Consider the following 27,244-nt stretch of genomic DNA (forward strand, 5'->3'; position numbering starts at 1 on the left):
TTATCCGCTTGACGTAGCTAAGAGGAAGATTCCTACAAATAAAAAGTCAAGTGTTGTGCAACTATAATATTGGTAACAATAGCTTAATTTGTTTTAACCAGGTTTACTTATGTAACATTGACAACAAATATAATGGATAATTTAGGAAATGACGAAGCTTAAACAACGATGGCTGACACAAGCGTGTCAGCATAACCATTGATATTTATATATGATAGGTATTTGTAATGATAGAGTTGCAGGCACAGAAATTTCAACCTTACAGATGTCATAAAAAAATGAATTAGAATGTCATAAAAAACTAATTCAACTTTAATCAAGCTTTACAAATGTACTCTGAAAACACCAATTTTCGCTCTGTTATTATTTAAAATCCTGCCAGTCACAGCAGCATCACTAGAGCAAGCCACTGGTATAATAAATGGTGCCCGAGAAATGGGAACAGGCATCTTTGTTAGAAGACTTGGCAACGCACCTCAAAATTACGTACTTGCATTGCTTGCCTGATCGATGGCCTCAAATCTCGATCAGGGTGAGCACACCATAGTCCTACAATCATCAAACACTATGCTTGTCTCACGTTATATACCGTATTCAATCCCCCATCGACAGTTGAAATAAGCTCTGCACACTATCTCCCATCGACAGATAAAAGAAGCTCTGCACACTTCCATGTAGATATATAATTTATACCTATAGTTCAGAACGTCACACGACATATAGTTATTAATAATTCAATCTAGTAATAGATTTCACACAGATAATTAGTATATGAACTTTAAAGCAGAAGACAAATTTTAAACAAACAGTTACATTTTCATACCTTCGTACCTACAGAAACAGAACCTTTTCATTCCACCTTACAACTAAAAAACTAAAATACACACTTTGGTCATACTAAGCACACATGCAGAATAAAAATGTAATCAGATAACAGTTCATGAATATGTTTTAACTGGAATTCCATTTAGACATAGGAAGAGCTCGCGCAAAGTTTTTCCTCACATATATGGAGTTTACTACTTTACTCCTTCAATATCAGAAATCAATGCTTGTTTTAGCAATTAAGTCATAGAAGCCTCACTATTGCTATCTTCTGATACACTAAAGGGTGCATGATATAGAGGAACTGGAGTCCTTGTCGGAGCACTTGGCATGGCCAACTCAAAGTTAAGTACTTGATTTGCCTGCCCGATTGATGGCCTTAAAATGCAGTCAGGGTGAGCACACCATAGTCCTACAATCATCAAACTCACAACCTGTCTGGCGTCAAACACTAAATAACTGAATTCAATCTCCCATCCACTTCTGAAAGAAGCTCTACCCATCCATATAGATTTCAAACCCACTCCACCAATCCCCATTCAGGGTTCGCATCATCCAGAGTATCACTCGGCCTTCTTCCCGTAATAATTTCTAAAGTAACCACGCCAAAACTATAGATGCCTGATCCTTTACTAGCTCTACCGGTCTTTACATATTCTGGTGCCATGTTACCAATAGTACCAGGCACCTCGGTTGTCTTCAGACCTAACTCATTGTCCAGGAGTCTCACTAATCCAAAATCGCCAAGCTTGAGATTGATTGAAATTTGAGTCCAGCATTATGTTGCTGGACTTGATGCTCGATGCACCACACATTTCTCACACTCCTCTTGAAGATAGTGCAAAGCAGATGCAAACCAAGTGCTATATTGTATCTAGTGGCCCAAACAAGAGCACTCCTTTTGCCAAATAGGTGCAAATCAAGACTTCCATTTGGCAGGAACTCATAGGCAAGTTGGAACTAGGAACTGACCCTGATCATGACACCAACCTAAGAGCTGAACCACATTTTGAAGTCTCAACTGGCTAATAATCTTGATATCTGTTGAAAATTTATACTTAAGTTGCTGCAACAACCATGCTGGAATTCATATATTATCTATAATTTCTTAGTTATTATGAATGTTTAAATAAATAACTTAGTAGCAGTTGTAGGATTGTAACTATCTAGTAGTTATGGTTGATTTTAGGAGGAAGTTATAGGCAGTTCCTTATCTTTAGATTAGCAGTTAGCATAGTTATTGTATAAAAGTTCAGTTCTGCAGATTTATAATTATGAAGTCTATTCATAGAAATGTGTTTCTCTTCTCTCCTACATTAACTAGTTTCTTATTTTCTACATAAAACTCCATCAAAATGGTATCAGAGCCCTCTTCTTGAGGGACCTGTGATTGAAAATTTTAGTTTTTTTTTTTTTTTTTTTTTTTTTCTTCTTTCATGGATTCAGAAACCCCATTTACTTCATTAGCACCACCGGTTTTCAATGGTGAAGGTTACCATGTTTGGGCAGCAAGAATGGAGGCTCATCTAGAAGCCAATGATTTATGGGAAGCAGTGGAGGAGGACTACGAAGTTCCTCAATTAACAGATAATCCAACCGTGGCGCAGATCAGGTTGCATAAAGATAGGAAATCCAGAAAATCGAAGGCAAGAGCAACGTTATTTTCTGCAGTCTCCGCTGAGATCTTTGTCAGAATTATGACTATGAAATCGGCTTTTGAGATATGGAATTTTCTAAAAAAAGAGTACGAGGGAGATGAGAAAATGAAGGGAATGAAAATCCTAAATCTAATCAGAGAGTTTGAACTCCAGAAGATGAAAGATTCTGAGACCGTGAAAGAGTATTGTGACAAACTACTTGGTATCGCGAACAAAGTAAGATTACTTGGTACCGAATTTTCAGATTCGAGATTAGTCCAAAAAATTCTTGTCACTCTTCCAGAAAGATTTGAAGCTACTATTTCTTCGTTGGAAAATACAAAGGACCTGTCAAAAATTAGTCTGGCAGAATTGATGTATGCTTTGCAGGCTCAAGAACAACGCAGGCTTATGAGATCTGAAGGGTTTGTTGAAGGTGCGTTACCGGCCAGTGTTCAATCAAACCAAGGAAGACAATGGACAAGAAATGATAAGAACAAGAATGGAATTGCATTTTTTGATTTTTCCAACACAAGGGACCAAAATATGATTTCCCTCCTTGTAAACATTGTGGCAGAAAGGGTCATCCACCTTTTAAATGTTGGCGAAATCCTGACCAACAATGTGAAAATTGTAAGAGAAAGGGACACCATCAAAGAATTTGCAGGAGTAACACAATGTCACAAGTGGATATAAAGCAAAAGAACGTTGCTCAAGTTGCTGATGTGGCTGATGAGGAAGAAGAGGAACAACTTTTTGTAGCATCTTGCTTTGCAACTAGTCATTCAAGTGGCAAGTGGTTAATTGACAGTGGTTGTACCAATCATATGACGTTTAATCGTGAGCTTTTTAAGGATTTGGATACTTCAGTGACTTCAAAAGTGAAGATTGGAAATGGAGAATATATTGCAGTCGAAGGAAAAGGCACAGTGGCACTTGAAAGCACTTCAGGTACAAAATATATTAAAGATGTGCTATTTGTGCCTAACATCAGTCAGAATTTGTTAAGTGTTGTTCAATTGACTCAAAAAGGTTTCAAAATTATTTTTGAAACAAATCAATGTGTAATTAGAGATGCAAAGAATAACGATGTCTTCAAAGTGAAAATGAAAGCGAAGAGTTTTGCACTTGATCCTTTAGAGGAGGAGCAGGCAGCATTTCCTGCAACACAAGTCAATACAGAAATTTGGCATAAACGACTTGGCCATTTTAATCATAAAGCTGTGGTAAATCTGCAAAGGAACGAATTAGCTCAAGGTTTGCCTTGTCTTGCATCTGAAATTTCTAATTGTAGAGCTTGTCAGCAAGGAAAACAAGTTAGACTTCCTTTCAAGCAATCAACTTGGAGAGCCATTGAAAAGCTGCAGTTGGTACACACTGATGTTGCTGGACCTCGCAGAACTCTATCACTAAATGGGAGTAGGTATTATCTGATTTTCATTGATGATTATACCAGAATGTGCTGGATATATTTTCTTAAATTCAAGTCAGAAGTGGCTGGTGTGTTCTGGAAATTCAAGCAATGGATTGAAAAACAAAGTGGGAAAAACATCCAAGTATTAAGATCTGATAATGGAAAAGAATATACATCGGACCAGTTTAATTTTTTCTGTGAGGAGACAGGAATCGATCATCAACTCACAGCTCCGTATACTCCGCAACAAAATGGAGTCAGCGAGAGAAAGAATCGTACCATAACAGAAATGTCAAGATGTTTGTTGTTTGAAAAGAACTTGCCAAGGGAATATTGGGCAGAAGCTACACACACTGCAGTTTACCTCCTCAACAGGCTTCCTACAAAAGCTGTTTCCGGAAAAACTCCATATGAAATCTGGTATGGTTACAAACCTTCTTTAGAAAATTTAAAAGTATTTGGATGTTTATGCTTTGTGTATATTCCTCAAATAAAAAGGGACAAGCTTGATAAAAAGGCCGAGGCAGGAGTATTTATTGGCTATAGCACACATTCTAAATCTGCTTATAGAATCTTCCAACCAAATACCAAGAAGATTTTGATAAGCAGAGATGTTCATTTCATGGAAAATGATGAATGGGACTGGAAGGATAAACAAGCAGTTCAGTTTTCAAACCAAGTTTCAAAATTACAGCTTAATGAAGATGAATTGGTTGATGACATTCCTGTTCGAGGTATGAGATCTCTTTCTGATATTTATCAAAAATGCAATGTTGCAATACTTGAACCTGCAAGTTTTTGGGAAGCTAAGAAGAATCTTGAATGGATTAATGCTATGCATGAAGAGATCAAGATGATCAAAAAAAATGAAACTTGGACCTTGGTGAAAAGACCAACTAACCGGAAAGTGATTGGAGTGAAATGGGTATTCCGAACAAAGTTAAATCCAGATGGCTCGATCAATAAACATAAAGCTAGACTCGTTGTTAAAGGGTATGCTCAAATATTTGGAGTTGATTTTTCTGACACTTTCGCTCCTGTTGCGAGATTAGATACCATAAGGCTGTTACTTGCTATGGCTGCACAAAAGGGCTGGAAAATCTATCATCTTGATGTTAAATCAGCATTCTTGAATGGCGTTCTAGAGGAGGAGATATATGTCGAGCAGCCCGAGGGATTTGTTGTAAAAGGAAAAGAAGATTATGTGTACTTGCTTAAGAAAGCCTTGTATGGCCTTAAACAGGCCCCTCGAAGTTGGAACAGCAGAATCGATGAATACTTGATGAAACTCGGTTTTAAGAGAAGTTTAAATGAAGCTACTCTTTACGTTAAAGGTGATGAAATTGATTTTGTCGTTGTTTCATTGTATGTGGATGATTTATTGATTACAGGAAGCAACGAAGAACTTGTAAACATGTTCAAAGAGGATATAAAACACACCTTTGAGATGACAGATTTGGGAGAGATGGCTTATTTTTTGGGAATGGAAATAAAGCAGAAAAAAGGAGAAGTGTTTATTTCTCAGCGAAAGTATGCTAAGGAAATTCTCAACAAATTCAGAATGGATGATTGCAAGAGTGTGGATACTCCAATGTCCCAAAAAGAGAAGTTGATGAAAGAAGATGAAGCCGAGAAAATTGATGAAAGTTTTTACAGAAGTCTAATTGGTTGTTTGATGTATCTAACGTCTACGAGACCTGATATATTGCATGCTGTAAGTCTCTTATCTAGATTTACAAATTGTGCAACTGAAACACATCTTAAAACTGCTAAACGAGTCCTTCGATATGTGAGAGGGACGCTGGATTATGGAATCAAATTTCGAGCAGATCAAGACTGCATTTTGCAAGTCTATTCGGATAGTGATTGGGCAGGTTCACTTGATGACATGAAAAGTACCACTGGTTATTGTTCAAAGTTGGGTTCAAATGTGTTCTCATGGTGTTGCAAGAAGCAGAATACTGTAGCACAGTCAACAGCAGAAGCCGAATTCATTGCTGCTGGTGCTGCTGTAAATGAGGCTTTGTGGTTACGAAAAGTGTTACTGGATTTAAATATGAAACAAGAAGGAAGGACAGAAGTGTTTGTTGATAATCAAGCAGCAATTGCTATCTCTCACAATCCTGTTTTTCATGATAAAACTAAGCACTTCAACATTAAGTTATTCTTTCTTAGAGAAGTGCAGAAAGAAGGGTTAGTTGATTTAAAATATTGCAAGTCTGATCTTCAGCTAGCTGACATATTTACAAAGGCTCTGCCAAGAAGTAAGTTTGAGTTTCTTAGAAAGAAACTTGGAGTTTGCAGCAACCAAAGTAAGGAGGAGTGTTGAAAATTTATACTTAAGTTGCTGCAACAACCATGCTGGAATTCATATATTATCTATAATTTCTTAGTTATTATGAATGTTTAAATAAATAACTTAGTAGCAGTTGTAGGATTGTAACTATCTAGTAGTTATGGTTGATTTTAGGAGGAAGTTATAGGCAGTTCCTTATCTTTAGATTAGCAGTTAGCATAGTTATTGTATAAAAGTTCAGTTCTGCAGATTTATAATTATGAAGTCTATTCATAGAAATGTGTTTCTCTTCTCTCCTACATTAACTAGTTTCTTATTTTCTACATAAAACTCCATCAATATCTGCTATGTACTCTTTCTTACCTTGTCTAGAACACCTTCAAATCTTTTTCACAGCATTGGTATATCAAAGGTCCGTGAAATATTTCTTGTAAACACAGCCAAAACCTCCCTCACCCTCGTCGAGACAGCCACGGCTGCCATCCAAGGTTTCGGTCCCCTCAACAAGATCTACCAGCACCTTTACGCGTATGTCTTCCAATTCTTTTTATAATAAGCTAGTACATCTATGCGTATTGAGTAAAAATCACTATATATCATGAGGATTTTAAAATACACCCGTATTTTAATAATTCTTTTATAATTTTAATCATATTAATTGGGTCCAAATAAAGTTTCTACTAATTTTTCAATTTATTGTTTTTTTGAATTAAAGTCAATTACTACCTCCGTCCCTCTCATTTCTTTACATTTTTTCCACATGTTTGACACGTATTTTAAAACAACTATAAAGTATGGTTCCGGAATTTATTTTTAAAATTTTCTTTTTCTGTATAAAAATTTGAACACTCTATTTTTATTTAGAGGAATTTTTTTTAAAAAAAATATTATGCAACTATATTTAATAAAAACATTAAAGTACGTGCCGAGCCCCTAAAGGGACGGAGAAAGTACATATTAGTTACTATATTAGGTTTTAACTAGCTCCGTAACCCGTGTTCTAGATATGCATATGTTGAGGTAATCCAAAGTTTTTGTTTGCATTTCAAGGTGCTTTAGCATGCGGGTTTGTATATATCTTATACGAAATCATATTTTAACATGATAATACCTTTAAAAGAGCACATACAACTCACTGTACATGGTAATTGAAGCTCTCTGTGCTTCTGGACATCAATTTACAATATAATGGAGAAGCCAATGCCTAACTAAAAATAGCCCCTACGAGTTATGATTTTCTTAACCACCACAATGACGTTTGACCTGCAAAACAACTTGGCATATGATCTTCAGGCTAAAAAGTTTCATACCTTGAATATGCAATACATATAAATAAAGCTTAAGGAAAATGTAATGTTGGGAGGAAACTCTATCTTGCACACAAAAATATGAAAGCATTTCAAAATATATTGAGGATCACCTTTGTCCTTATATATTGTCCGGCTCCTAACAACTTAGAAAGACAAATACTAGGTAAATACTAAACTACCCTTATTTGAGTAGAGACAAAAGAGACAGCACACTACAGCTACAAGAGACAAAGGCACTTATAGAGTAGCACCACCATCAGTGAGGTGAATCAGAATATATGTAGCAGCATTTTATTTCCTTAATACTCCCCCTCAAGATGAGAGGAAAGGTTGACTGAGGCTCCAATCTTGTTGAGAAGATTGAAGTGTTGTTTGACGGATAGTGTTTTAGTCATGGTATCAGCCAGTTGAGCGTGAGATGGAACATACTCTGTCACCATTTCTCCAGATTTCACCTTGTCCCGAATGTAATGACAGTCGATTTCGATATGTTTAGTTTTTTCATGTAAAACCGGATTAGGAGCAATTGACAATGCAGCCTGATTATCACACTTCATGATTGTGGGTGGAAGATCATGAAGTCCAATGTCTTTTAACAAAGCTGTCAGCCAAGTGACTTCACACGTAGTTAGAGCAAGTGCCTTGTATTCCGCTTCTGCTGTGGACCTTGCAACAACTGTTTGTTTCTGGGTTTTCCAGAAGATAGGAGATGAACCAAGGATAATGCAGTATCATGTTGTGGACTTGCGAGAGTGAGGACAACTGGCCAATCACTGTCACAATATGCTGTGAATTGGGCAGCTAACGTGGACGCCAACAATACACCTTGTCCTGGATTGCCTACCAAATATCTTAAGAGTCTTTTTGCTACCTGCATGTGCACTGTAGTTGGCTTATGCATGAACTGAGCTAGAATATGCACACAATACGACAGATCTGGCCTAGTAACTGTTAAGTAAATTAACTTTCCAAGCAGTTTATGATAGAAATGTGGATCAAACAACATATCACCCTTGTCTGGTGTCAACTTCAAATGAGAGTCGATGGGCAGTTTTAATGGTATAGCATTGGTGAGATCAAATTCTTCCAAAAGGTCCAAAGTGTATTTTTTCTGAGATATGAATATACATCTGCTCGATCTATCAATCTCAAGTCCAAGGAAGTATGATATTGGCCCCAGATCCTTCATGTGGAAGGCATTTGATAGAGTGGCCTTGAGATCATAGATAGAGGCTTGACAGTTCCCAGTTAGCAGCAAGTCATCTACATAGACTAGAACCACAGTGATAGAGTTTCCTGATGCCTTTGTGTATAGGCTGTAGCAAGCTTTTGAGTGTTGATACCCTGCTGCAATGAGTGTGATTCCCAACTTATTTGCCCATAGTCTTGGTGCCTGCCTTAGGCCATAAAGGGCCTTATTCAGTTTACAGACTTTGACCATTGTGTTCCTTGCATCCAACTCCCCCTTACCTTGACTAACTCTAGAGCCAAGACCTGTGTAGCCCTGTGGGAGCTTCATATACATCACGTCATCCAGTTCTCCATGCAGAAATGCATTAGACACATCCATTTGATATGCATACCAGTCCATCAAAGCTGTCATGATAAGCAACGTCCTAACAGTTGACATTTTTGCTACAGGAGCAAATGTCTCCATGTAGTCAACACCATATGTTTGATTGCATCCTAGAATGACCAGTCTTGCCTTTGCCTTGTGCTTTTCTATGGAAGTAAGAAAGCAACTTGAGATGGGTTGTAGATCATGAGTGATGATTGAATCAATACCAATAGCAGTATTGGTGGAAGGAGTTACATAGTCTGCCATCCATGTAGGTTTTTGAGCATTTCTTTTTGACCTTCTAGGTTCACACAAGGTTTCATGGTTTTGAGGTAGATTTTGTTCAATGCCACTGAATTCATCAGTGTTGGGCTCATTTTCATTGTTATCAGGGTTTGACTTTAGGGTTTCAGGTTGTATCAGGTCATCGACTTGAATAGGAGAGTTTGATGAGGGCATAGTGGTTGGTAAATGTAGTATATAAAGATTGGTGTTGCCAAGATTTAAAGGAAAAATAGTTTCACAGAAAGTAACATTTCTCGACACAAAGGAAGTCATTGAGGTCAAATTCAGAAGTCTGTAGCCTTTTTGCGAGGATGGATATCCAATAAACACATATGGGATTCCCTTGGCAGCAAACTTGTCATGAACAGGAGAGGGATTGGATACAAAGACTAAGCATTCAAATACTTTCAGCTCATTGTAATCAGGCATCTTTTTATGCAGTTTGAAGTAAGGTATAGAGAATTGAATGGAAGCATTTGAAAGTCTATTAATTATGTAAACTGCAGCCAGAACACACTCTCCCCAGTACATCAAAGTTAAACCAGACTGGAATCTGAGGGCCCTTGCAACCTCAAGAACATGTCTGTGCTTTCGTTCCACCCTGGCATTTTGCTGGGGTGTGTAAGCACAGGATGTTTGATGCACTATACCATGCTTAGTAAAGAACTCTACACACATTTGATCATCAAATTCAAGGGCATTGTCTGATCTAATCATTTTAATATCACATTTAAATTGATTCTTGACATGATTAAAAAATATAATCAATATACTGAGATAATCATACTTGTGTTGGATGAGATAAATCCATGTCATGCGAGTATGATCATCTACAAGAGTGACAAAGTACCTGAATTTTCCTCTGGTGCAAGCTTTGTAGGGTCCCCAGATGTCAGCATGGACCAGAGCAAATGGGAGGTCAGCATGAGACGAGCTCAAAAAGAAAGGCAGCTTTGTTTGCTTGGCCATAGGACAAGTGACGCAGACTTGTGTTTGAGCTTCCGGAAGTGGTTTCACAAAGGAGAGATGCTGCAATTTAGAGTTGGAGGCATGTCCAAGCCTTTGATGCCATAGATTATATTGATCAGAAGCACTCTTCTTGCCTTTATGACATGTAACATTGTTCAAGCTTGTTTCTCCAGATGGTTTTGTCAAGTAATACAGTCCCATTCCCTTCAATGTCTTGCATTGAGAGTCCAGAACCACACACTTTTCTGGATAAAATAGAACATCACATTGGTTGTCCTTGGCAAGCTTGTGAATTGACAGCAAGTTATGGGTGAACTGAGGTATGTAGAGTACATTCAACATTTTAAGGCCTTGACTAAGTTCTGCATCTCCGATGTGAGTGATCTGAGCTGTGGCACCAGTGGGGAGCTTAATAATGTAGTTGGAGGGGACTTTCCTCACATTTGTCAAGTGTTGAAGTGAGGCACTCATGTGATCAGTTGCACCTGAATCCATGATCCACTCAGTATTCACATGAATATCACTTTGGTTGCATTCTGAGTCCTTTGAGGTGCCAGGAATCAGCTTCAAGAGTTGCTCAAGTTGTTGAGCTGTGACCATCACATTTCTTGTGTCACCATCAGTTTGAGCAGCATTGGCCATTTTTTATGGGTCTTGCCTAGTACTTACCCACATTTGTGGATTATCGCTTACATTTTGGCTGTCTGATCTGCTATGCCACTTGGGATAACCTACTTTGGTCCAACACCTCTCTGTGATGTGCCCTTTTTTTCCACAGAGGGTACATTGAAATTTCTTAGCAGTGTTTCCTTTGCTGAGCATAGCAGACATCTCAACATCATGGCTGAAACTGTTTTTCAAAACATCTCTTTGGGATTCTTCTTGCTTTATGGCAGAGCAAGCCTCTTCAACAGATGGTAAAGGAACCGGCATCAACAACTGACTCCTCTGAGAACCAAAGGCATCATCCAACCCATTCAAAAACTGAAACAATCTGCATTCTTCCCTTATCTTATCAATGGCATCTAGTAGTTTTGTGACCTCTGGTTAGGTGAGGGGACTGTAGGGAGAAGATTCATGGACTCAATCTCTTCCCACAGAGCACTCAATTCAGTAAAATAGTCATTTATAGATCTACCATTTTGTGTGAGGTTAAACAGGTCTCTAATGAGTTTATACTTTCTTAAGACATTAGTGAGAGAGAACCGTTTTTCAAGCTGTTTCCATATTTCTCTAAGCAGATGTAACAAATAACACAGATTTCTTAATATTCCAGATATATTGTAATGGAGCCAAGAGATTACCATGTTGTTGCATATATCCTGTTAGAAAATGGAAAGTTTGAAGCATATTTTATATATGTTCTTGATATGATTTCCGGAAGCTAACACTTGGAGGTTGTTCCTTGACATGAGGACTTAAACTTTCATATTTGGATCTAAGACATTTTCTTGGTGGAATTCATGAATATATTAAGACAAAGTTGCTTATTTGAAATGGGTTATGGGGATTTTGTCCCACATTGATATTGTAAAAGAAAGATATTGAGTTTATATAGCATCTTGTGTTAGTGTTGTTTACAACTACTAGCATAAGTGAAATGCTTGTGTGGCCTAGTGTTAGTGGGAACTCTTATATTTTTCTTTTCTATTACAAGTTTAATTATTTATATTGATTATTTAATTATTAATATTAAATATATCGAGTAAGAATTATTTTAATCATACTCTGAATATATTTTGTAATATTAATATTAATTAATCAAGATATAATATAAATAATAAGGAAAACGCATTTTGTTTACTTTTTCTATTTTGTTACTTGAGATACCAAATCGAGTAAAATAGAAGAAGAGTAACTTGAGATGGCTATATTGAGAGGTATACTTGAGATAAACATAACATAAGTCTCGGTGCCTATCTCGCAAACATATATGAGTTGCATAGGTTTTTTATGGGCAAACTGAGGTGCGAGTCGCCGTTGATCATTGCTGGTTCTGTGGCCGGATTGATCTGTTGCTGTTTTATCCTGAAAGCGATATTGCTGCATTCCATCACAGCTTAAGTGGGGGTAATAATCTCTTCAAGAACAGTCAAGTCCTCTTAAAGGGTTTGGCGACTCAGCTGTTGTGTTTTTCTTCTTATCAGAATTTGGAAAGCGATAAAAGATAAGTTTTCTTTACTTTTTTTGTCAATTACAGTCTTTATAGTTTGTTATTGCCTTTGTATTTTGTTTCGTTAGTTGGTTATTTGGTTATTTGCCTTGTTCTTGTTATTATATATATAACTACTCATTGTTGCTGTGTAGTTAGAATTATACCCAACATATCCCATTATGCAGCTTCAGTGGTGTCAGTAGTGCTTCGAATCACACTCCCATCCATAAATCCCAGTTTACGTTTTGCTGAAAATTGAATTTCAATAGACCATCTCCAAGCCCTATAGTCACCTGCACCTTCCAATTTTGGGACACTTACAGATGTCGGCCCATCCGATGGGTGCCAGAAAAGTGGGTTTTGAAGATCAGTAAACGTAAACCTAGCCCCTGAAGCCATGGTGTAGTCAACAGAGTGCTGAAAAAATTGACAGTTTTGATACTGTGAAAACAACACTCCTCACCCCTTTTCACAACTGTATATGCAGTTTTGATACCATAAAGAGTTTGATACCTTGAATATGCAATACATAGAAATAAAGCTTAGAAAAATGCAATGTTGGGAGCAAACTCTATCTTGCACAAAAAGATATGAAAGCATTCCAAAATATATTGAGGACCATCACTATCCTTATATGTTGACCGGCTCCTAACAACTTAGAAAGACAAATACTAGGTAAATACTAAACTACTCTTATATGAGTAGAGACAAAATAGACAGCACACTACAGCTACAAGAGACAAAGGGACTTATAGAGTAGCACCACCATCAGTGAGGTGACTCAGAATATGTGTAGCAACATTTTATTTTCTTAATAGAGGCATCCCACAAACAACTTGGAGAGCCTACCCGATATTGCGTTGCCTGATTTATGTCGGGGATATAATTTTTCTATAACAGTAATTGTCATCAGCTGGATGTACTTCAGCAGTGTCTTAGAGCCACATACATGGATATTTGCATAATCACGAGCATCCTCTAATATATGCAGATGCACAAATTCACAAGCACCGACTCTAGCTAATTCATTATAGCTAATTCATTATGCATCTGTACTTGCACCTGTAATCATATATTAAAGTCAAGTACTTCACTAAGTAAAGCCATCATGAAGTTAAGAAAAGGCTCGATAGGGTATAAGAGATCATAATGAATAAACTCGCAATTATAAATTTTTAACCAATTTATATTAGAGCAAGTCCAACAGTGTTCTTGTGGGTTTCTTATAAATATTATAAAATATTAACTCTTAGTGATTTAAGACATGATTTTGAATTTCAACTTCAACAATGATCCTTATCTTCATTTTTTATTATTATTATATTAATAAATTTGAAAAGATATGAACAAAAAGTGAAAGAAAGAGAGAGAAAAAAGAAAAAAGTAGAGTGATAAATAAATTTTTTATTGCTAAAAGTGTTATAAGTGAGCACTAGAAGTTCCTTAAAGATAAACAATGAATGTCATGTCTTAGAGCATCTCCAACAGGGGTTGCCAAATCTTATGTGACATTGCACCCTTGATTGCCAACCTATTGGAGATGTATGGTTGCCAAGAGGTTGCTTACCAAGGTTGCCAAAACTTGACAACTTCCTAAATGGTTAAAATACATATACAAATGCAAAATGTTTATATCAATAATGCCTTTTTTAGTTTACGAGTCATTTACAATTTAATTTAAGTGACCAATAGGCAACAATTAAAGGTTGCTAACTATTGGAGTTGTTGCCAAATTGATATAAAATTGAGTGAAAATAAAATATTAATATATATACGATGATTTGTCAAAGTTGACAACTAACTAGACAATCCCTTATTGGAGATGCTCTTAGTGATTTAAGTAAGCACTAAGACACTGTTGCAGTGTCATTTTTTATCAAAATTCTTATAATTGAAATTAAGAGCTCATATAAGGGAGCTTGCGTATATGAACTTAGATAGCCAAATTGGTTAAATATATTAGCCATGAATGTCCAAATTAGCAGGTCACGGCAACCATTAACTCAAACAGTCTGGGGATCAAAATGCTCACATATATAAATAATTCTTAAAAATTGGCCCAACAAAGCATAATAGAAGAGATTATGTACCATATTCTAAAGATGGGTTGTGTAATGCAGAACTTAATCATAACCATCATGTTCACTATAACCCACGATTCAGTCCACATAGCCTGTCAGGGTAAAAGAAGGCATGCCTAATTAGACTAAAACTCAGTTACAACAAGGAGAAAAATAATTTTAAGTAAATAAATAATGAAGATCGAAGATAAGGCTAAATATTGATTGCTCTGTACACCAACACAAATCGTAAATAACTTCTGTATGTACAATCCATACCATTCTACCATAAAACAGTTTTATGATTTTATGTAAAAGTGATTTTAGATTCTTGATCCGGTGCACTCTAGTCCAAGGAAGCGAATTTATGAGGACTCGTACAGGGTTTGGACACCGAAATCAGACAACTACAGGAGAAGAGCGAGGAAGCGAATTTCTTAGGACTCCTATCGGGTTTAGACACGGGAATCAGACAATTACAGAAGAAGGCGAGGAGCGTTGGATGCGTACTACATATAAGCCTGACAGCTTGATAGTTCTGATTAGTATTAAAAGATGTACTCCCTCTGTCCCATTCATTTCTCTACACTTTCCTTTTTGGGGTGTCCCATTCAATTCTATACATTTCAAAATTTACCAAAAATAGTAAAAATTTTATAATATAAAAATTAACTACACCCACTCATATTCACTATTTTCTTCCACTACACTAACTTTATACATTAAATATTGATTGACCCCACCACTTTAACCACTTTTCTTACTTTTTCTCTCAACATTCCATTTTTTCTTAACTTCCGTGCCCAAATCAAATGTATACTTCTCAATGGGACGGAGGGAGTATTATTTACTTATTAAAAAATCTGTAGTGACTGAGGCAAAAACTTATTGTTTGAGTTGACACAAAAGTATGTGTACAAAATTGAAAATATTATAGCATTCAAAGATAGCTTATGTTCAAGCATTTCTGAATGTTTTATTTTTTGCACCTCTGTTCTTGAATCAATTCAAAAGAGGTTTGTCCTCGCACAATATTTCGAAAAGTTGACCATGTTATGCTTTGATCTCGTTTCAAGTTTAAATCTGGATAATTTCTTATCAGTCCAAAAAAAAAAGCACAATATAAATACTGAGAAAATAAATCAAAAAATTATCTACAATCAAATAGTTGCCTTCAGTGAGGCATGAGGGGCATTATCTGCTCGAATAAAGCGCAAGTTTATGGACGTAAACAAAAGAATATTGTTACAACCTATGTCTGGGTTTGCTGGTTCAATGAATCTAGTACATATAGATTTCGCTAAGTGATGAAATAAGGATCGCAGACAAAGAGAGGGTGATAACCAATTTCCTATCCATATATTCACCTAGAATAACCTACATTTAACATATCAACATTCATCTCCTAGACAGTAAAAAGTAGGTGCACTTTTACATGACTTCAGATATAAAAATTTTAAAAAAACACCATGTTTGGATGGGACTAGAGAGTACATTCTAGAGAAACATGTGATGCTTTCCTTGAGTCTGATAAAATAGTGATAATGAGGAGAAAAAGAAAAGTCATTTTGTTGTGTTTATATAAGCAAGAACTAATCAAAATAGCTCTTTAAGAAGGTATTCATACAAATCTTGGATATTATAATCATTACAGGGGCTATAAGACTTGTATTCTGAGCTAGCAATTTGTCCAATATCCTAGAAAGTGGCAGGGAAAAGACCAGACAATTAAGCAAAAAAGGATTAAGAAAATAGGAGCAGCGTGCAGGTCATCTGGGAACCTGTTTTTATATGGAAAAAAATTACCTTCTCAGGTGAAAGGGCATCAGTGCATACATTGCTAATAACCCGGAAATAACCTTTAAAAGTTTCTGCAAGCGGCGCATATGTGTTTAATGTTAACCCTGTTAAAACCGAGCAAACTGTTAGAGGTGAAGAGAAGAGGACACAAGGGATAAGAGCGACTAAAGTACCCCAATAATGACAAGGCTGTCTAGCTTCAGAGCTTTGCAAGCAGCCAATGCAGAATTCACTCACTCTGTTGTTCTTATATGATCTTTTGTCTTTCCCAGCTAGTCATAACCACTTTGATGGGATTGATTAAATATCAGTATGTTGTTTTAAAAGTAATAAGTTCATTTTAATATAAATTTACTCTTTTATCCCAACCTTGATTTTTGTAGCTTGCAAGAATGGCATCACCGATTTCAAGAGTCTTTTGTGTAAAAAAGCCTTCAGATCCACCTGGTAAGATGAAAAAGTTGTTTAAAGCTACCTAAGGAGATTTACAAGCGTTCATCATTGTGTAATCCAAATTGAAGTCTATACTCAGAAGTATGAGTCTTCGGTTAGACTGCTAATACTCGAAAGAATGAGTCTTCAGTAAGACTGCTAATGTACTCAAGTTATCAAGCAAGAAAGAAATAGCAGAAATGCCTCTTCTGTTGGAGACTCCTTATAACCACAGAAATTTCCGATGAAAGTGATATTAACATTCCAACTCAATGAAAATAATCTGGAAATAAGCGATACAACATAGCCAAGAACTACTGATCTTGATACAATCGTTTTAAAATGCTATGTTTTAGGAAATTTATAACATCTACTGAGGGAAAAAAAGTATATGTACCCAGAGTACAAAGGGCTGCTGAAATTATGAGTTTTCAGAGCATTGTGTAGTCCCCCTATATGATTATGTCTGCTAGCCGATTGTCTACCAGCCAACCAAAAAAAACCACTCCAACTTATAAACAAAGTACAATTTTGTTTGTACTTGGTGCAAATATGAGGTTCTTTCTGGTCTTTTTGTTCACAACATACTTGATTAAAAATTAGAACACTAATTACAAGAACACAAAGCTACCTTATGGGAATAGTTCTGCAGTGGAAGCAGTTTCTTTTGTCCTGACTTGAGATTGTATTTTTTTAAGATTCTTATTTAATGCAGGAAAATCTTATTTTACTGGTATTACTGTTTCAGGAATTTGGTATCACATCATGTATACCTTACTGCAAAATGCTCGGTAATGATCTGGGCATCAAGGAACTTGGAAATTACTTTAAGAAAATGAGCTAACTGTTGAACGTAAGTGTATGGAAAGGATTGGCTGATGGTGTGAGCACTAGAGGAGTTTGTAATAGCAGTCGCATCACTGAACTCAACTCAGAGACTTTTCCCCTGCATAAGTTAACTCCCAAGGCAAGTAAGAAGCATTCAATAATTAGAAGAATAGATGTCAGGTTTAGTCATATTGCAACAATAACCAATTAATTCTTCGCAGGAACTTAAGGTTTAATGCAAATATGTTTTTGCACAAAAATTACTCATGAAACCATGTTTTGTGCATTGCTATATACTACCGGGTAATAACGGGACATGGAAAAAATGAAAATAAAAAGATATATTAGTTCATAAATTTATTAAGGCTTAATGACCTTTTGGCCCTTAAAATATGGCCGTTATACCCATCAGCCCCAAATGTATGAAGTCATACATTTTGATCCCTATAGTATTCGTCTTTGTACCTTTTAACCCTTTTTCGCTCCAAAACGACATATCGGTGAATATCGGAGGGTAAAATCGGCTTTTCCTAAAATTGTTCCCTCCAAAACAGGAATATCGGAGCGAAAAATGGTTAAAAGATATGAAGACGGATACTACATGAGTCAAAAGGTACGACTTCATACAGTAAAGTTCCATATAGAGGATAAAGAGAGTCTGGATTATAAATACTACACATTCTTCATCATGTCACAAAACCAAAGTATGGGGCACAAACAATTATGAGGAACGAGAAACAAAACAATTCACCTACTTGAAACTCCATTCTCTTTCGCCATTAGTATCTGGTAATCCAGCCTCGTTGGTACGTTGGTAAGCCGAGCTCCAGTTTTTTCCTAATGTTCTGAACCTCAAGCCCGTGATTCCCTCTATGTAAAATATTGAGAGACAGAATACTTATTCAGTAAGGAACTACTGGGGATTAACAATTTTAATTAAAATAAAACTTAAGTAGTGGTGATGCAGTGACGGAGGTAGGAACTTTATAGAGGGATTCAAAATTTTCAGTCGAACTGATATAGAGATTTTTCCAATATTTTAGAAAACTTTATTGATTGTTTGAATAAAATAATTGTAAATAATTAAAGATTTATTTACAATTTACAATCGATTGATCAATTTTTGTGACTTGACAATCACTTGGGTTAGTCATTTATTCAGGTGCTGCCTTTCACTTTAACTTCCTTAAAAATACATCATACCCATGATTTATTACTCCGTCAGTCACTTCCAATTTCCAATTGTTTACATTTCTGAGGAAGTGTCCGACACACATTTTAAGGTGCATAAAAAATATAGTTATGTAACTTATTTTTACAATTTTCTTTTTCTGAATAAAAGTTGAATGTTTTAATTTTTATTCAGAAAAACAAAATTATAAAAAAAAATTACATAACTATTCTTTATATGCACCTTAAAATGCGTGTCAGACACTCTCTAAAAAACGTAAACAATTGAAAGGGACGGAGGGAGTACTTGTTTTGAACTGAGAAAACAATCACAACATACCAACTGAGCTATAATTCATATTAAACTTAAGCACAATACATTACTTGCTAACAAACTTAAATTTCAGGAGGGGCCAGGAACCCCCTACCTTAACATCTAAACAAAAAAGTAAGATCATTTGATCGTGCAGTGTGATTTAGAAGAGGCAGTAAAGGCAATTGATACTTGGTCAAAATATTAGAACATGAATAATCGTCTGTCTATAACATTCAGGTTCACTGCAAAAGACAAAGATTAATTAATGATGCACACGGAAAATATGATCAAAAAAAGTAATCACAAGTATTACGAGAGTGAAAAAGAAGATTGTACGATTGAATATAAGGTAAAGAGTCTGACATATAAAATAGTTCTAATGTTGTAACTGCTTTGCTTATCTATAAAGGCAAGTGTACGTCATAAATACCATAGTAAGCATGAACTAATTTCTTACATTCAAAACAGAGAGGATTGTGAAATTCTGCTTTTATGGTGCAACACAACTAATTACAGAAAAATAATTCTTTATTTGCTAGTCATCAATCTCCATTTATTGTAAAAAAAATCAAAATAAGAATCATATGAAATGTATTAAGTCATATATTTTGACCCCTATTGTATCCGTCTTCATACCTTTTAACCCTTTTCCGCTCCGATGTTCCTCTATTTTGGAGGGAATAATTTTAGTAAAAGACAATTTTACCCTCCAATATTCACCGATATGTCATTTTGGAGCGAAAAAGGGTTAAAAGGTATTAAGACAATTACTATAGGGGTCAAAAGATATGACTTCATACATTTGTGGCTGATGGGTATAACAGCCCATACTTTAAAGGTCAAAAGGTCATTAAGCCATTTATTAATAATATTCATATTTCAAATAACCAAGTACTCATAAGAAGTTATGATTACCAGCTCCAAGGAATATCAATTGCCTTTGAGGACACATTTGCCTTCTTAATGCAAAAAAATAGTTATCAGCTGGCCTCAAGGATGCCTTTTCCACCCTCAAGGATACTTTTTCCTTTTAATTTACTTTTTCCTTTTAGTTTGCACAAAAGCAGTTCTTGTACCCAATACACTCTCTCCAGGGAAAAATACTGTTGTATATATAAGAAGCATCAACTATACACTCTCTCTGGGGGAAAATATACTGATTGGTAGATAAGAAGCAATCAGCAATCAACCATACACCCTCTCGCAGAATAATAAAAAGCTTGGCAGAAAAGATAAAAACGTTGAAAGATATGGGTAGATGATCACCACGAAGAACACCATGCATGATGGTAGCTAGAATCTTTTGGTCGAAATGGTTTTTAACTTGTAGCTTAGAAACTGGCTTGGTTACAACATGCCCCTCAATCTGATGAGCAATTAAATTTCCCAGCAATCATTCCGGTACAGGAAGCATCCTACGAAGGAAGAACAAGCACAAAAGCAGATTCATACAAGAATTACAGCTTGAAAGGACGCAAATGCATGTGTCAAATCTATTGGGGTCATAATGCATGTAGCGATTTGAATGAAATAATTCGAAACTTTGCATTTATTAGTTTAATGTATTTACATTGGGAGATAATATTCACAAGATATTCAATATGTATATGTGTTTGATTTCGAGGTGACGGGCATACCAATTTTAAAATTTAAAGGTGTTATTTACATAAATACCTTAAAAATAATGTTGAATTATTTTCCTACACTGGTTGACCATTTCAACCTTTTTTATAGACTACACTGGACCTGTCAAAAACAGAGTTGCAGCTTCTTGTACAACAGCCTTGGCCTCCAAATGTCCAAAAGACGAGCTCTCTGCAATGTCGATAATTTTTTGTTATTTTTCATCCAAAAATGAAGTAAAATGCACTTGACATTTAAGAGCACTCAAGGAGATGCATATTTAGTTACATCTCAATAAATCTTTTATTTTATAATATAATCCAGTTAAACTTGTAAGGACAGCATCAAGGTCTTTTCAAAAAAACTTACACAAGGAAAAGGTATGATTATCTAAAAGCAAAATATATGTTTGCATAGTATAGGCTAGATTTTGTAGTAGCTGTGGCATTGGAGCAGTTTCAAAACAAAAATGAAGTGTGGATCCCCCTATCAGATCTATGTGTAGCACTGGCACTTGCTAGTTGTTATCAACATTGGGCAGCCCGCTCAATTTTATATATCACATTCAAAGAGAGTACACGCTAACTTGTTAGAAAGTGCAGTAATAATCTATTATGGGTTAATAATTACGGTAAACAGAACCACTAATAACACCACATATCCTCCATATAAATGTACTACTTCCGGTATTTCAAACCTAGGTATTCAAAGACTTGTTAACTCAAACATAAAACAACATACATAAGCATATAACACATTTCAAATAATATTAAATAATTAAGACAAACATAGCACCATCGACAAAACCATGTCTCTCAACCACAAAACAAGACTAATTTTACGAGGCAACATTATATCTGTTTCCAACAGTCTCAAAATAAGTATTTTTTCGATGCAGTATATATATATATAAAAACCCTTAAATGTACAAAATACATATGTACCTGACGAGTGACAGTACTTTTGGGAGAATCCTCAAACCCACGAGGACTGCTACTCTATTGAAATTATCGAAAACCAAGGAGACAGTTGCTTTAGTAATCCCAGCTTGAAGGGATGATGGTTTTTTCAAGGGCAAGGGATGTTAAGTAACGATCTTATACTCTTCAACACTCCCCTCAATCGTACGATACTTATCGTACCGATTAACCAGACAAATAATTAAATTATACTCTTCAACACTCCCCTCAATCATACGATACTTATCGTAACGATTAACCAGATAACATACATAACCAATACCAATATCAATACCAAAACAAATAATTAAATTAAACAAATGAGGGTGGGAGGACTCGAACCCAAGTCTGTCCCTAAACCGAGCTCTGATACCATGTTAAGTAACCAGTTCACTAAAACCTTAAGGTGGTAGAGGAATGCCCCAACAGGATCTTATGCTCTTTAACAAAGGAAAGTGCTGAGGCAAACTGCCTCCGAAATAAACAATACTTTCGAAACATAAATTTAGACATAAAAGATAAAAAGACACTGATCGGAGTGATTACATGTTGTAAATCATCAGAAATTTGAAGCATCTGAAAATATGACCAATCATTTAGTTAGGCGATACGTACATACATGGGCATATAAAATGCAACGTAGAGACTCGCGTTTAGGATTGAGCAGCTAGCTGATGTGGCAAGTAATTGGCAGATCTGGCGTGATGACATGGAACAAAATGTTTCAATGAAAGTGTATGTTGCAGTATTATATAATTATTATAAATTATAATTATAATTATAATTATAATTATAATTATAATTATATAATATATAGATAGATTAATAATTGTTATTTCTAATGTATATTATGGGTATTAGCCTATAAGGGTATAATATATTAATACGTGCAGTTTTCAACTTCTATGGACATGACATGACACGCCAAGTAGAAGCGCACACTAAAATGAAGAGATGCGGCAGTGCCTAATCTACTGACAGCCCCGAGAAAGATGCTCGTCTCATCCGCCTCGAATACATAATTTCGGAGAATCTCTTCATGACACTCCCCGGCGAAGAGAAACGCATGCCACTTTACGTTTGTGAATGTTTTTAGTTGAATAAATCATGGTGATAGATGGTATTTGAGATGGTTAGAAGAAGAGTAGGTTAGAGATTATTGACTTGGACTTATTTTAAAGGTAGATGGTTACTTCAATTGAAAGTCGTCTTGCTAATATAATGAAAGGACCATATAAGGGAAGTATCGGTAAATGTTACATTTTCATCTGCTGGGGACTGGACTATTGAATTTGTCCGTGAAGAAATCATTCTTGCAAATTGAGGTGTAGGTGTGTCTGCATAAGACTGCTGCGACATGTAACGACATGTTAAATATACATTCTGCAGAAACATTAGAAAGAAAACAATGAACAAATAACTAGAAGGTAATAAAACCGTGAAACGTGAAGGTTTACATCTCGATTTAAAGCCGCAATAGCAGAAGATTTAGTAAACTCAACTTGTCTATGAAGGTAAATTTACCACCAGACATGCTCATTCTTAAGAGATATTTATAGGTTGCAATCAGAGAAAGCACATATAAAGGAGATTTAGACTGATTAGAAATATAAAATGTAGAAGACTTGCTGCTATGCTTAAACTGACACTCCAAGAATGCACCTTACTTGAGAACAAAAAGAAGTAAAAACTGCGGTTCAATAATTTATTCGTCTCCTAAATGTAGAAAAATACAAAGCAGCAGCACGGCAGCACTCATGTGCAAAGCCAGACCAGTCTCAGCTAGCTGGCCTAACAAACTTACTGAAGTTAGTGCTGTAACTAACTTTCTTATTTGAAAGGATCATTGTATCCTTTAAAACATATATATGCAGGCATATACACTAGCACACACAATATAAATATCTGGCCAGATAACAATTTCATAAACACAAATAAAACCAAACTGCCGCGGAAATTCTCCCACTGCTATCCACATTTAACGTCCCACGTCAATGCTTGTGTACGTAACAGAAGCCTCACTAGAGCTAGCCGCTGGTATACTAAAGGGTGCTTGATAAATGGGAATAGGCATCTTCGTCGGAAGACTTGGCAATGCCACCTCAAAGTTAAGGACTTGAATTACTTGCCTAATCGATGGCCTCAAATTACAGTCAGGGTGAGCACACCATAGTCCTACAATCATCAAACACTCCACTTGTCTCACGTCATATATCGTATTCAATCTCCCATCGGCAGCTGAAAGAAGATCTTCACTTCCATAAAGATTCCAAATCCACTCGATCAATCCCATTTCAGATTTTGCATCCTCCACTGTATAACTAGCCTTTCTTCCTGTAACAATTTCTAAAATGACAACACCAAAGCTGTAGATGTCCGATTCTTTGCTAGCTCTTCCGGTGCTTACATATTCTGGTGCCAAGTAACCCAAAGTTCCAGCCAGCCCAGTTGTCTGAAGACCTAGCTCATGGTCCATCATTCTAGCTAGGCCAAAATCTCCAAGCTTAAGATTAAAATTTGAGTCCAGCATTATATTGCTGGACTTGATGTCTCGATGCACCACACACTGCTCACACTCCTCGTGAAGATAGAGCAAAGCAGATGCAAAACCAAGTGTAATTTTGTATCTAATAACCCAAACAAGAGGACTCTTCTGGCCAAATAGGTGAGAATCAAGACTCCCATTTGGCATGAACTCATAAGCAAGTAGGAACAGACCCTGATCATGGCACCAGCCTATGAGCTGAACCAGGTTTCGATGTCTCAATCTGCTAATAACCTTGACCTCAGTTAAATACTCTTTTTTACCTTGTCTAGAGCCACTTGAGATTTTCTTCACAGCAATTGGTATGTCAAGGTCTGTGAGATGTCCCTTGTAAACACATCCAAAACCTCCCTCTCCTAACTTCCGCTCATCCGAGAAGTTGTGGGTAGCAACAGCAAGAGTTTGGTAGGAAAATCTCCTGGGTCCAGCTCTTTCAAGGTCGTCATTAATTGACAACAAATTCTGTGATGCTTCTGCTGCTTTTCTTGCAATCCGTCTTCGCCTAAACCAAATTATAACTAGTAATATGGTCACAGAAAGCAACACTCCAATGGACACAGTTGTAAACACTATAACTTTGACCTTTGTGTGTCCACTTGATTTTCTTTTAGATAAACTTGAACTGAACTCCCACGATCTCAGAATAACCCGTTCCCCATTCTGACCTGTAGCAGCTGAAAATCCAATAGTAGTAACCTCGGGTAGAACCTGCCTGAGGTCAATTTGATAAGAAAGAGTGGAATTTTTCTGAAAATTGGGGTTTTCTTTGTAGGACCAAAAGACAGAGAGATTTTTGGTTGTAGCATTATACAGAACCCACACATCAGCAGTGTCTCCACTGTGTAGTGAAGCATTCCAAGGGGTGGTCACGGAAGAAGAAATTGAGTTGTTGTTGATTCCAACATGCTCATATAGAGGATCCCACTCAGAATTTGAGTAAGAGTCAAACTCAACCGCTACAATCTGGTTTCCTGATGAGTGACTGTTACTCGTGTTAAAAAGTCCTAGAAATCCACCATTTGAGTTGGGAGGGATCTGAAACCCAACAGGAGCAAGAAAGAAAGCAAGACCGTGACCATAAGTGGAACGAGATTGGGTGTCAATGGTAAAGGTGAAATGTGAAGTAAAATCTGAAAGCTTTTGAGAGTCAGAATCCCATATCTGCACGGTCTGTGCATAGATGGCTTGACCAACACGACAAACGTACGTATACCTGTTGATCATTTCAATTGCTCCGACAGAAGGTACTGCATCTCCTTGATAGAGTATGTCAGTTTGGTCACGACTAAAACTATTTATATTGAAATCAAATGAACTATCAACCCCTAAAAAGTACAGAAAACAAAAGAGACTGATAGTTATCTTCATTATATCGGAGAAAGCAGGATTAATTAAGGCAGAGCTAATTCCGAGTATCACATGAAACCAGTACTAGATAAAGCCCGGATGATCATGTATATGTACATCAGCTTAATGATGTAGCTCAAAGGAAGATTCCTAGACAATGTAAGTAAAGTGCTAGCAACTAAAATAATTTGCCTTGAAGATGGTATATTTAATTAGCTGACAATGAAATATTGTGGAAATTGTAGTATATGACAAGCTTGAACAACGATGGCCGGCAATGTTTCAGCTTAACACAGCAGTTTTAGAATATAATGATGCAAATTGCATTACGCTAAAGTGTCGACCTTAAACATAAGGTCTTTAAATATGGACGAAAGTGATATATGCACTCACATTTTTGATAAACAGTTCAACCTGATTTTAGATAGGTGAACTTGCATAGAAATGAGAATCAACATAAGATATATTCAAATTATTCCAAGTAGATTTGATTGGAAATCCTTTTACTACAGTAAACAAAACTGATTATGACTCTAAGATAAGTTCAAAAGTTAAATAAATTTTAACATAAGTTATGTTCTAATTTTTTATAATTGTATAACTTATGAGTTATGGAAATAAGAAAAATAAATTAACCAAACCCTAAATTATCTCATAACTTTAAATATCATTTTTAATTATTACTTCATTCATTAAAAAAGCAGCTTAGCCTAAGGACCAGCATATGAAGTGAACTATCAACGAAGGAAGCAAATAAGGAAGAGACCGAGAGCTAATCCCGTAATTAACAAGGCAGAGAGCAGGAAAACTGATTAATGAAGAGGTAATTAGATCAAATCAAGATGAGCAGGTTGATACACATACATTCATCCGCTTGACGTAGTTAAGAGGAAGATTCCTACAAATAAAGAGTCAAGTTTTGTGCAACTATAATATTGGTAGCAATAGCTTAATTTGTTTCAACTAGGTATACGTATGCAACACTGACAACAAATATAATGGATAAATTTAGGGACTGACAAAGCTTTAACAACGATGGCTGGCACAAGCATGTAAACATAACGATCAATAGGTATTAAAAATGATACAATTGTAGACGCGGAATTGTCAACCTTAAACAGAGAGAATTAAAATATGGTATACCAAAACTAATTTAAATTTAATCAATCCAGCACTAACTTACAAATGTACTGAAACAGGTGAAGAACACCAATTTTCGCATTTTTATTATTTTAAATCCTGTAAACCGAAGAACTGGACTTAAAAAAGTTAAAACCAACACATATATACTACATTATCAATTATAAATTGACCACAAATTATAAGAAATCAAAAACATTCAGCAGACTGTTATTAGACTTGCATATTTACCTGGCAAGAATGAAGAGACCATCAGCGATCAAACAACAGCATGCCCGTGCTAACCTAACGCGAGAGACCATTATCTAGTTTCTCTTTTTCACAATAGGTTGAATGTATCAGTCTGAGATGACCATTAAGGCTTTATTAGGGATCCCGTATAGCTAAATAAAAGTTGTCTTCCCATTGCATTAGAGAGCTGGTGTTGCAAGTAGAAACTGACCCTGATCGGGGCACCACGCGGTCCGTTTGGCCTGTTTACGGACATTTTAATAACCCGGCATTTTATCAAAATGAAACTCATTGTAAAAATAATAGTTCTATAATCCAACCCTACCCTGTAAACCTCGGTTCGG

The 27,244-nt window shown here is 36.0% G+C and overlaps 1 protein-coding gene across 4 annotated transcripts; it reads right to left on the reverse strand.

Annotated features, from left to right (window-relative positions):
* Positions 1–40: 40 nt before the first annotated feature.
* LOC141723380 (L-type lectin-domain containing receptor kinase IX.1-like) lies at positions 41–27,244 on the reverse strand. Of its 4 annotated transcripts, XR_012576261.1 has the most exons (7): positions 26,901–27,244; positions 20,730–20,870; positions 17,515–20,470; positions 16,316–16,753; positions 14,540–14,622; positions 13,299–13,511; positions 41–693 (listed from the first exon to the last, which is right to left on the reverse strand). XR_012576261.1 is itself a non-coding variant. In XM_074525165.1 (2 exons), exons 1-2 carry the CDS (start codon positions 26,920–26,922, stop codon positions 23,616–23,618), a joined length of 1,836 nt encoding a protein of 611 aa, XP_074381266.1. In that variant the 5' UTR covers positions 26,923–27,244; the 3' UTR covers positions 23,322–23,615. The 4 variants fall into 4 exon arrangements, 1 of the variants encoding a protein (XP_074381266.1); XR_012576262.1 differs by lacking the exons at positions 41–693; positions 13,299–13,511 and adding an exon at positions 7,236–7,435; XR_012576260.1 differs by lacking the exon at positions 41–693 and having other exon boundaries at positions 12,969–13,511.

The sequence above is a fragment of the Apium graveolens genome, chromosome 5, assembly GCF_009905375.1.
Source record: "Apium graveolens cultivar Ventura chromosome 5, ASM990537v1, whole genome shotgun sequence".
NCBI lineage: Eukaryota > Viridiplantae > Streptophyta > Magnoliopsida > Apiales > Apiaceae > Apium > Apium graveolens.

Excerpts from the sequence above, each read along its gene's own strand:
- LOC141723380 (XM_074525165.1), bottom strand. The coding sequence starts at position 26,922 with ATGGTCTCTTCATTCTTGCCAG. Across the intron at positions 25,430-26,900 it reads GGTCTCTTCATTCTTGCCAG|TACCTTCTGTCGGAGCAATT; the intron begins GTAAATATGCAA and ends AAGGAGATGCAG.